Genomic DNA, 12020 nt, shown 5'->3' with positions numbered 1-12020 from the left:
TTATCGGAATTATCGTCTGATCTTCCTTCAGTTACCGAGAGTAGGCTATCTGGCTTTAAAGGTGAACGGTCACAAATAAACTTCAGTTGTCAAAAGTAAATCTTTTCTTGATAAAGCACACTATTAATTACTTGTCTATTTAGCAATAAACAAGGAAATATCATCGTTTCGGTGGTTTTGGTTCGTTGTTCGTTTTTCTTTTCTTTGATATTTACAGTTATGAAATTGTCTCTTTTAGCGATATATCAGAAAGAACGAAACATAAATAAATAGAAAGCTTCGCCTCCATAATACCGGTTAACATGAACCAAACAGTTGCGGTTTTACAATTAAGCAAGAGTAACAAACTGACGTAATTGTTTCGAACTGCAAATGTTCAACTCTAGCGCACAAAATCATCAAATGAAACCCAAGTTCGCACAACGATCGTGATAACTTTGTTGTTAGCCTACACAGTTCACTGACTCTTTTTAACCGACTGAAACATTTGTTACCAGCAAATTGACGTCATCTCGCCAATTTCATCAAGTTTGAACAGGTTCCTCTGGTACAACAATGGCAAATATCTCATTTCCACGACCCCTTTCTAAATCACTATTCTGTCACACACAAAAACATTAGTCCACTCTGTGAATAATCAATTCGTAGTAAATTGATTCAAAAGGCTCAAAATGCAGCATTTTTTATCCAATACTTTGAAACTGCGTGATCACCTGATCTACCCCAAGTAAACATGACCTGTCTTAAGAAAATTAATTGCGTAACCTAAACACCCCGAGATTTGAATGAAGCTAGTCTTACCCGTATTCTTTTATTAATGTTCTTGACGAATTATCTGTCTTCTGTAATAAACTAAGACGAATAGCAGGACAAACTAAAAGAAGCCTGCCAAATCCGCTACGTCGTATTATGACTCTCTGGTATAGAAAACAACCAATCAAACTTTCAACTCTTTTTACGTGTTCAATTACGTGTTCAGTCACTCGATTTTCTTTCGACTGAAAGAGAATCCCTTTTCTCTCTTTATCATAACCGATCTGTTCTTGAAGCATGTAACAAATTTTGACCGGTTTTATTCGTATATTTGTGTTAGCTAACATGCCTTCGATGAGTCGGATGATACGCTCAAGGGATAATTATGAATTGGCGCTTATAGTCTGTCGGCTTCCTTTCGCAAGTCTACAACTTTTTTCCAGCGATTTCTGAACCGAAATGAAGTGTTTTTAAGAAGCACTGAACCCAACAAACCAACCAACCAACCACTTATAACTACCCCGAGAGAGCAACTAATTACCTCCAAGTTTTGGTTGAGGTATTTTTATTATAGTGTTAACAACAGTTGCAGACCACATAATTATCCACAGAGTGCTTTATTAGATATATACATATGCTTTGAAATATTACCCCACAAACAGTCTATTCGGATGAGGTTGTGTAGCTCATCTGGTTTTTTTTTATGATGCGAAATTTAGCACAAAAATAATATTTGCATTTTGTGGTTTTTGCCATACGCTCAATTAAGGAGCCATTCAACAGCAGTCTCCTTAGCTTTTGGTGTTAGGCCTATTTAAGTATTCTTTCAGTAATAATTCACTCTCTCAGCGAGTTACCATCACTGATACAGGTTGTTTTGCTAATGTGTGGGCATGCGCGCTATGCTGCGCTGTACAAGAAGCGACTACTGAAAGCGGAATTGTCGGAATTATCGTCTAATCTTCCTTCGGTTACCGAGACTAGGCTATCTGACTCTAAACGCGAACCACCGGTCAAAAATAAACTTGAGTTTTCACAACTAAATCGTTTCTCGATAGAGCAGACTGGCAATAAATCATCGTTTGGGTGGTTTTTATACTGGGGGTTGTTCGTTCTTCTTTTCTTTTCCTATGTCTTTTTATAAGCAGCAGCCAACTCAGAAAGTTCTTCTACTTTGGCTGCTGAACACGTATTGTTCCGTTGTTCATACTCCCATCCAATCTTATCAGTTGCAGGTGGCAAATTGTGCAATTGTAACATCCCAAATGAAACATTACGTAGTCTGAATTGGGTGGCAACAAGGATTTAAACACTTTAGCCGAATCCGTCTATACCGCATTGGGGAAAAAACACGGTTTTATGCTTGGATGCTCAGGCATTTCACACGTGAGATAGAAGCGCTTCTCAAGCAGTTGTCATAAACAAATTACTTGATAGAGAAAGGAGCCGTGTTTTTTAGCCAACAGTAACATAGCTGAAATTCAGGTTAAGAGTGCTCTCCGCACGAAATCAAATCATTAAAATAGGATCGATGACGAAGCTATGAGTTTCACCAGATCAAAGCAGTTCGATACAGATTATACAGTGAGAGAGAGACCGAGTCACAGGTACCGGCTCAGTTAGCGAGCAAAATGTTGTGCTATAGACCCTTTGCATAAAAGATACCTAAATATGAATAAAAATACTATTCACAATACTCATAATGATATGCAAAGTTCGATGCGCAACAACAATGTAGTTTTCTCGACTAGGTGAGCATTTTTCGCACCAGTTATGTAATAGTTCTGCAATAAATACCAAAACGACTTCACTCCATTCGTGCTCGATTTTCCGCCCGGTTTTCCAGCGGAGAGCGGATTAGGGAACGGGCTCACCCTCCCACCGCTAGACTCGACCTCCCCTAAACCAAGCTGTTCCATCTTGGCTTAGTCCGCTGATCAATCATGATTCCCATACCTTATTTCAACTGAGCATGAATGGGAGTGTTGTGAAATAAAATAGTTTACACATGCTACGCCTCGTGTTCATGTTTCCAGACAAAGGATTTTTCACGTGAATGTGAGGCTTAAGATGTATAAGTATTGTTACTCAAATATTGGTGCCATCTATTTAATGTAAAGCGCCATGGACAATTAGTGGATTTGGCGTTATATAAATATTTTTTTATTATTATTTATTATTTATGCAAAGGGTCTATACCACGGCATTTCGTTCGCTAACTGAACCCGTACCTATGGCTCGGTCTCTCTGAGCAAAAGACAAAAAATAAGAGCATCGCGTACATGCCAGTTTCTGTTTTCACGTTGTCCGAGTACCAACATTATATTAACAGTCCTTAGAAGTAAAGAATCTTGTTTCTTTCTCTACCTAGCACTGAGCAATAAAAGATTACTCTCATGGCAAGCTCAACACCAGCAACTTTATCCACCAAAGTGACGACCAACTACGCACGCTTGTGTCGTCTCCTGGTTGATGTTGGTAGCCAGGCCCTCAGGGATACATTTGATGCCATTCATGCACCGGCAAATCTTCACGCAGTTTTGGCAAACAAAGACACCGTTTTACAATCCCTTAGATGCAGGAAAATTATCAATGCAACGCAATGGGGCAAGCTCTTCCCTTTTTTTCCCTCTAAAGTGTCTTCGAGAGACTTTGACATTACTCTTTTGATGGTTCTATTACGAAATTTGGGAGGCTTGCCTTCTCCAATAAACGGATGGGACACACTTCCCGCTGAAACGGACATGAGTCGTGAAGCGGATATTGCTCGTGTTAAGTACTTTAGAAACACCGTGTACGCGCATGCCGAGCAAGCCTCGGTTGATGACACAACGTTCAACGCGTACTGGCAAGACATCCGGGACACTCTGGTGAGACTAGGAGGAGTTAGGTACAGGGCAGCTATTGACAATCTGGAAACTGAGTGCATGGACCCTGAAATTGAAGATCACTACAAACAACTTCTCAGTGAATGGAAAAAGGACGAGAACAACATCAAAGATGAGCTGAAAGAGATTGGAACCACGATGAAAGATGTCATGAAAAAACTTGATGATTTAACAGCAGCAACTGTGACGGCTAACCGAAAGGAATCGAGTGATGAAGGTGAGTTTTAATAACTCTTATATGTTTCCGAGGTTACCTATATCAATAACGTTCGTCAACTCCATCGTACTTCAGACAGAGAGGTTGAGTACTCCCAGGAAGGGGATATACTCTGTAATGTAAGTTATCTAGGTATATATAGTCTAAGAGAATGATTATTGAGATGGTTTGGTCTGAAATTGGGCATAGCTTCAATTTGGAACAGTGTTGTTAAAGAAAAAAAGATGAACACCCCTGGGCCTATGATTACTAATATATATATTTAGCCAAGCCTAAAAGCGGGGCTCCTGGGCCCGGTTGTTCAGAGCGTGATTAAGCTAATCTTGGATAAGCGAGAATTTTGATTCGAGTTTTTTAACTTTGTTGTGAGGTTTTCTGTTTATATTGTTTGGTCCTCTGAATTTGAAAACATAAGTAGTAAGAACATTTTTATACAAGAACAATTTATACTTTGGTTAAATTTTAATTCTGGGTTAGCGTTAACCGGCTTCCTAACAACCCGGTCCTGATTACAATAAGTTAACCTGGCTTTAGCCCGCGATCCGATAGAAACACCGTTCTTGGTTAGCGGTCAACTTTAAAAAAACGTGATCTCGTTGAGCTCTAACCGTAAGCCTGCAATATGTTTACGTGATACTAGTCAGCGGATACCTTGTTTTGATACTCCCCCAATTGTCAATTGACGATAACATGAATGTCCAATATCAAAGATGGACGCAGTAAACCAAAGCTGCATGTCTCGGTCAACTTATTAGCTGGAGTATAGCCGCCATTTTTGCGACGTCGTCGTCGTCGTCGTGCGTACGCGCCCACGGGCAATACCGTTAGCAATACTGCTATTATCATTTTACCATGAGGAAAGTTTCTATGAGTATGGGGCTCCGCTTGGACCGCCAAAGCTCCTCTATAATGCCTATGCCTATGCCTATGCCTATGCCTATGCCTATGCCTATGATATAATGGTCATTAACATAGAATAGACTGATTAGACGAGTGGATGATGCAGCCCGCTTTTCACGTAATTTTGACGACATTGACTTGGGACAAGAAAAGATCAAGGTAAGAGAGTTTATCCCCCATATGGCCCCATACCCAAGGTAAGTTGTTCTTAAGTTATTTTTAGAGATAGAGTACCCAGTTTTTCTGCGGATGTTACTCGCTCGATGTGTGGACAGCCCAAGCGACATTCTCGAAGAAGCCAGAGACGAAGTGGCGGGAAATGTGCTGAAAAGTCCACAGCATGAATTTTTTCTCAACTCTCAGCCGTCTTTTTGTTCGGCAAGTCTTTCTTTCAGGCTTTGTGATCGTTTACATGCTCAGTCCTCTGCCGTTCAGTTGGTTTTCAGGAGTTTAAGAGGCAAACTCCCAAAACGCAGTCCGGTCGATCTGGCTTGAAAAATAAGTCTCGCTCATTTCTTGTGTTCGTGTACGTATGTAAAACCCCGATCCGTTTGATTAAATCGTTTGAATTGTTCGTATTTTAGTTTCGCCCGTCAGTCAGTGCGAAAATTAGTTATATATATACACTGACTGAAGAGCAAAAAATACCACAAAACGCAAGGCCAACAAAGGATTAATGGGCGCAGCGACTTTATGTATCGGTAGGGAGGCCCAGGACCATGGGCTCTTGGTGTTCGTTTTTCACCAGTAACGAGAAGCCCATTGATAGGTACAATACTAAGAACTACTCCCGGGGGTTTAATTCCAAAAAAATTGGGTGGGGGTGTGGGCCGGCTTCCCAAAACTCTTACCATATTTATGACCAAAATCTGTAATATTCCCTACCCTATTTATGACCTGACTCTTAAATCAAAACTCTGTTTCAGACCTACGTTACAAGTAGTTCCCTAGTTCAGACCACCGTTTAATTACCGCAAGCATAATTTGTGAAGGGCTTTTGTTGATTTTCTTTTCGACAATAACGAAAAAGTGGCTTCTTCTTAAGGTGGCTCCCTATAGTTTTACCATCGCACGCGCGCTTAGAACGAATAGTCAGGTAATCTGCGCGCGCTCAAAGGAAAACGTCAGTGTTTTTCGATATTTTATGACGCCAACACGAGTGCAAAAAGCAAAACTGACAGTGAATTTTCTCGCGTTTCCTACAGTGAAATTCCGTAAAATTTGGCAGACTTGTAATAAATATTTTACTTTGGAGCTCGTTTTTCTCCGAAATCTACCTGACCAGTTTTTCTGCAGCGGTAAAAGACAAATTTGCAATAATCTAAAAATCTGCCAGTAAAAAAAAATCCTACTTTTTTCGTGTTTAAAATTCGTATCCCGCAGTATCCAATGTACCGTAAAAATTTTAATTTGGAAAATTTCACCGAAGGAAATTCAAGAAAATCACAAATAAAGCCATATAAACGGTAAACAACGCATTTGTTTGGGCATTTATAATTCAACATTAAAAGCCAAAATTTTAACAGAGATGATAGTAAATCAACATATCATCATTGCTTATTACATTTAATAAGTTTGAAAGGACTGGCTGGAAAAACAAATGCAAAAACAACATTCAATACAAAACACTAGCGCGGGCAACATACCTATATCTAGGCTAGAGTGCAAAAACCATACTCTATTTATGACCAAAATGGCTAAACTCAGCTAAAATCGATACCCTATTTATGACCAAAACGGCTGAAAAACCATAGTACCGTTTGGGGCTGTACATACCTATATAGCCCATAGAAGGAGTACCCCCCCTCCCCCCGCGCGCCCCGGGGAAACTACTCAAATAATCACAAATAAGATGTATGCAAAGAAGTCAGCTGAGGAAAAAGGCACAAAGTACAAAAGACATTAGCGACACCCTACACAAAACAACAAAGCCAAATGACCAAATTCTGCGTATTCTAGGAAACGTGGACTACGACGCCCAAGTTTTAGTTTTCGAATTTTGATGTGTCCTACATGTCAAGTTTGGGATAGCTCTGACAGTGATAGACTAAATTCTTGTGAGATTCGCAGGTTGAATATAAATTCATTTTTCATCTTATTAATAGGCGGTGTCCTTGGAGTTGCCCTCGTAGTCGCTTAAACTCCATTTTGCTTTTTTTTTGGGGGGGGAGGTGAGCGTCAGTCCACTTTTGATCATCTGTTAGCTCAAAAACAAAACAAGATCTAGATAAGGCATATGCTAGTTTCATGTCAGGTTGTATCAGAGTTCTGGGAAATTTTTTTGGTTTGCTATGAGACTCAAGAAAATGTATACACGACACCTGAACGACAAATTTGTACAGATACACTAACTTTACTAAATCTTACAAGATGGGCCTCACGGAGAAACTTATACACAGGACTTACAAATTTATCAACACCTGGAGGGGCTTCCACGAAGACATTCACAACCATATTGACACTCTAAAGAGAAATTGTTTCCCTGGCCACATACTGTCGCTTGGATCTAAGCGTGAACACGTGACACCGAAACATGCTCTAATTGGGTGTCAAACGTGGCATGATTGGTCACCAAACATTTGAAGTTTAGCAGACCGTAAAGCGAACTTTCGTGACTATGTTTAAAATCAGTCTCGATGTCCTTTGGAGATATTTACTAGAAGACTCTGAAGGTCTTGCTCCCGCCAATATTTCATGGTTATACTATGAGTAAAGCCACTTTCGCGAAAGGCGCACATGCATATTAACAAAGGTCAGGGTCAATTTCTCTGAAGAAATCTTCAATGTCCAATCTTTCTGCCATTTCGTGTGCTGAACTTTGAGCAGGAAAGTTCGCGCCACGGTCTATTAAACTTCAAATGTTTGATGACCAATTATGCCACGTTTGACACCCAATTAGAGCATGTTTCGGCGTCACGTGTTCATGCTTAGATGCAAGAGACGGTATACGATTAAGGGTACCGTAAATAGCTATTTTACAAACAAACAATATCAAGCTGTGTCATCACATGAACGCACAGAAACACCAACTTTCTATCTCAAGTTCCTGTACATAGGCAGGTTTTCCAGTATCACACAAAATCGCATAACGGGTTTAGTTAAACGATGTGCAGGCTGTGCAGGCTGTAACGCTTGCTATGTCGATGAAACTACCCAACTTTTTTCCACACGTGTCAGTGAACACCTTATAACGAATAAAAACTCACACAATCAAAATTACAATAAAAACGTTCGCTGGCAAAAAAATTCAAAAAAGAACATGAGCTTTCGGCTGTCGATCTACAGCCTTCGACGGATAAAAACTGGAATGCAAAATGATAAAATATATGCAAGAAAAGGCGAGATAAAAATAAGAAGAAGAACAAAAGAACCCTCTTACATCGCGCAATTAAACTCCCTAGTACATCGCAAAGGAAAAATACCGAAATCAACCACGTCACTTATGCTCTACGAGCCAACAACTATCCCTCCTATGTTAATTCCAACATCTTAAAGCAGAAATTTTCCAAACCACCCACACACGCCATCCCCACACCTGAAGAATTGGTTTGCAGGTTTTTTTTTAATGGGCTGCGCCTCAAGAGAATCCTAACAGTCTTGCTGTCCTTCCCTTCATCAATGGTGTCACGCAATTTGAAGGCACGACATTTAAGTTGTAAATAAGCACTTCAAGACTTTGCAACAAGAATTTTCTTCTCCCAAATTCAGACCATCTATTGAACATCAACCTAACGTGATTTGTAGACGAAACCGGCCGATGTTTTGAAACTCTTAAGAAAGAACATATCAGGAATGTCAAAACATGTGCTAATGGATCAAACATTGCGAAACATGCATGGTCATTCGACCATCGCATAGACAATTCTAGCGTCATAGACAGAGGCTCTTTTCGCATTGGCAGAACTTTGGAGGCTTGGCACACCTCTGCGACCAAGCATGCTGACAATAATTCTAAGCCGATTCCAAACCAGTATAGTATTCTTTTTACACAACAGTCACCTAATTTTCACATTTTTACTTTGCTTTTGTTCTTATTATTTTTATCTCGCCTTTTCTCGCATATATTTTATCATTTTGCATTCCATTTTTTATCCGTCGAAGGCTGTAGATAGACAGCCGAAAGTTCATGTTCTTTTTTTTGAAATTTTAGCCAGCGAACGTTTTTATTGTAATTTTGATGATATCTCATCCTGGCTGCGCTTCAATGTTCAAAAACTCACACACTGGTATACACCTACGGAATTCTGAGAGCTGACGGGCCTCCAAGCTCCAGGGATTGCTTTCACGTGATTGATCAAGCTACGTAGCACCAGCTTCCAGTTCAAGATCAAAGAGGCTCTGCACATTAGGTGGAAAAACCCTTCTCTTAATTATCAAATCAAACATGTTCTAAACTTGTTACTGTAATTGTCACGCTTATCTTTATTGTATTTTTTTTCCTCTTCTTGCCGCTATTGTACTCTTTAGCATTTTCCAGCATTTATATTCTATGGTCTATGCGCTTATTGTATCACACCAATGAAAGCAGATGTTCCTGCCGCAACATGTCTGTGAATTTTAAAATTGTCGTCATTTATATGAAATTAACGCAGATATAGTTACAAAAAAATAAAACCAATAAAATTCGTTTGCGTTGTGTTTGGGGTTTATTTGCCTTGCACTCGTTTGGCCGTTCATTTCTCTGCCGTTCATTGAGTTTCCTTGTCTGGGAAGGGGACATCTGTCTCTTTAGTATTTAAACCCTATTACAGTTTTGATATGCATTAAAACATAGCGAGGTTGCTTCTTTCCGTTCCTTTATCTTATAATCAAAGAAAGCATCCTTTCAGCGTTGGAGGCTTTCCTTGTTCTTGAATTTGTAGACAGAACATAAAAGATAAACATCCACGCAACGCGCCAGTAACATCCGTGGAAGAACTGCGTCCAATGTCTAAAAATAACTTTTAAGGTGGCTCAAAACAGTTTCCAGCAGTTAGATTTGGATGGGTCATTATAACCACTCTTTATCTCTTGATAAAAAAAAAAAAACTGCCCAATCATCGGTAAACACGTTGTTATCACACAATAGGTTACCATAGCAACAGTGTGACCTGCTAAAAACACCCTTAATTACCGTTTTAGGGGCTTATAATTCAAAAACGGCACAGTGAAATTTTTTGATATTATCAGATTTTAATAAACATGATAAGACGCAGCTTTTGGCAAAGTTTTTTAAAAATCTGTACATAGCGTCCAGAGCCACCTTAACCGTTTGAAAATCTAAGGTGGCTCTGAACCCTATTTACAGATTTTTTCAAAACTTTGCCAACTTTTGCCAACTTTGTTCCGTCAGAACAAGACCTCGGCACCAACACTGGAGACAACGAAAGTGGCAAATACAGCATCACCATCGCAGCCGAATGTGACGGGCGTCATGACGTGGTGTTTGAAGTCAGTCGTCAATCGCTGACTAGTAGCCCCAGGAGTGTTCACGTGAAGCCTCATCAATACCATGCCGTACGATGTTTTGGATCACAGGGTAAAACACCAGGAAAATTTCATCTACCTCGCGATATTGCAATAAATCCCAAGACAGGGAACATTGCAGTAGCTGATGCTCACAATAAGAGAGTACAACTTTTTAGCTCAGATGGAACTTATTTGAAACAGTATGATCGGAACGGACCAACCGCTAAAAAGTTAAACAATCCCATTTCAGTAGCTTTCAACAGTGCTGGTGGCGTCACTGTTCTTGATTCCTATCGTGAGATCTATTATTTTACTGAAAATGTTGAGTCCATTATAGATATCTCCAACGAACACTTGATCAAACCAGGAGACATGACCATTGCTCTTGATGGCCGCATGCTTGTTTGTGACCTTAAGGACAAAAAGGTCACAGTCCTCTCCGCTGACGGTGCAGATTTGCTGCAGTTCTTCAGCGACCCACGTTGTGTTGTGTCCCCGTGTGTAGCCTTGTGTCATCGAGACAAATTCTTTGTCTCCTATAATTCAGCTTCTTGTGTCAAGGTATATAACAGTAAAGGAGAATTTCTATACGATATTGGTAAAGAAGGACCTGGTAGGCTGTGCCATCCTGTTGGACTCGCCGTTGACAAGTTTAACCACTTGATTGTCTGTGACAAAAAAGGTGGCAATGTTAACGTTTTTACACTTGAAGGAAAATTTGTAAACTCGATAAAAGGACAGTCGGCCCAATTTCAAGAGCCTTGGGCTGTTGCTGTGTCAAACACTGGACAAGTATTCATTACTGACACAGAAAAACACTGTGTTCATGTTTTTGAGTGAACAACTGTTTGAGCCTTTTCTATTTATTATAAAGGAGTCTAGAGACTTTTGTCTTTTTGGGTGTAAAACTTTTCAAACAAAAGCTCGGCTGTAGGAAACAATGTAGGAAACAACAGCTCTTCATTTGCTATGACTTTAAAATGTTTAATATTAAAGAACTACTCTAAGGTGAAGTGAAACATCATATCCAATCCATTAGTTATCTTTAATGAAATATTGCTGGGTGTCATGAAAAGCAGATCATCTAGTAGCTGACTAATTCAAATCATTTGGCTGATGTAAATATACTCAAGTTGGATTGGTTGAAAATCTTGCATACTTTTTTTTTTTCATTATTTATCAATATATACAACAACAACAACAACTTTCTTTGTACTCAGCGAGAAATGAAATGAACAAACATAAGTCTAAGTCAACATATAACTAAGGAATACTAATAATTATGATGAAAATACATTTCAGCCAACCCCAAACTATAGAATAAGTGAGCTGAAAGTTCAAAATAAGTCTTGTCGCCTGGAAAAAATTACAGGGGCGTTTGGTTTAGCTAGCGATATTATTTCACCTGGAAAAAGGTTGCAGGCTTTTGCGTCATTATATCCACAAAAGGACGCTATGACAGACTGACAGTCCTATAGCGAAATTCAGTGTTTACAAATGTTAAGGTCCGATTCTTTTTGTTATTAATATTCGAGGTCTGGTTACCCTACGGTTGTTCACCATTTACACATCGAGACACCGGTTCGTCAACGATTGCCTGCAAATAGAAAGCAAAAATGCCTATTGGTAAGTTCTGTTCAAATTGGCCATTGACCATTTGCTAAAAAAAAAAAAAAAAAAAAAAAAAAACAATTTACACGAGTTCGACTTGGTCGTAATTTCAAGATGGCGGTGAAGAATTGCAAATGGTAAGCGTATTTTGCACTCTAATATTTCGGTTGGAAATTTTCGCCTACCTTTCAAGACGTTTCGTT

At 39.5% G+C, this 12020-nt stretch overlaps 1 protein-coding gene across 1 annotated transcript; it reads left to right on the top strand.

Annotated features, from left to right (window-relative positions):
- The first annotated feature begins 3070 nt into the window (after positions 1 to 3070).
- LOC145487697 (E3 ubiquitin-protein ligase NHLRC1-like) lies at positions 3071 to 11284 on the top strand. Its single transcript, XM_081466517.1, has 2 exons — positions 3071 to 3858; positions 10091 to 11284. Exons 1-2 carry the CDS (start codon positions 3150 to 3152, stop codon positions 11044 to 11046), a joined length of 1665 nt encoding a protein of 554 aa, XP_081322643.1. The 5' UTR covers positions 3071 to 3149; the 3' UTR covers positions 11047 to 11284.
- Positions 11285 to 12020: the final 736 nt, after the last annotated feature.

The sequence above is a fragment of the Orbicella franksi genome, chromosome 5 (genome assembly GCF_964199315.1).
Source record: "Orbicella franksi chromosome 5, jaOrbFran1.1, whole genome shotgun sequence".
Lineage (NCBI taxonomy): Eukaryota > Metazoa > Cnidaria > Anthozoa > Scleractinia > Merulinidae > Orbicella > Orbicella franksi.
The sequence above is the reverse complement of the archived record's forward strand: the minus strand, read 5'-3'. Positions and strand labels throughout refer to the sequence as shown.

Bases quoted from the DNA above. Each gene is read 5' to 3' on its own strand.
- LOC145487697 (XM_081466517.1), top strand. From the start codon at position 3,150: ATGGCAAGCTCAACACCAGCAACTTTATCCACCAAAGTGACGACCAAC. The intron at 3,859-10,090 runs GTGAGTTTTAAT...TTGTTCCGTCAG, and splicing joins AAAGGAATCGAGTGATGAAG to AACAAGACCTCGGCACCAAC.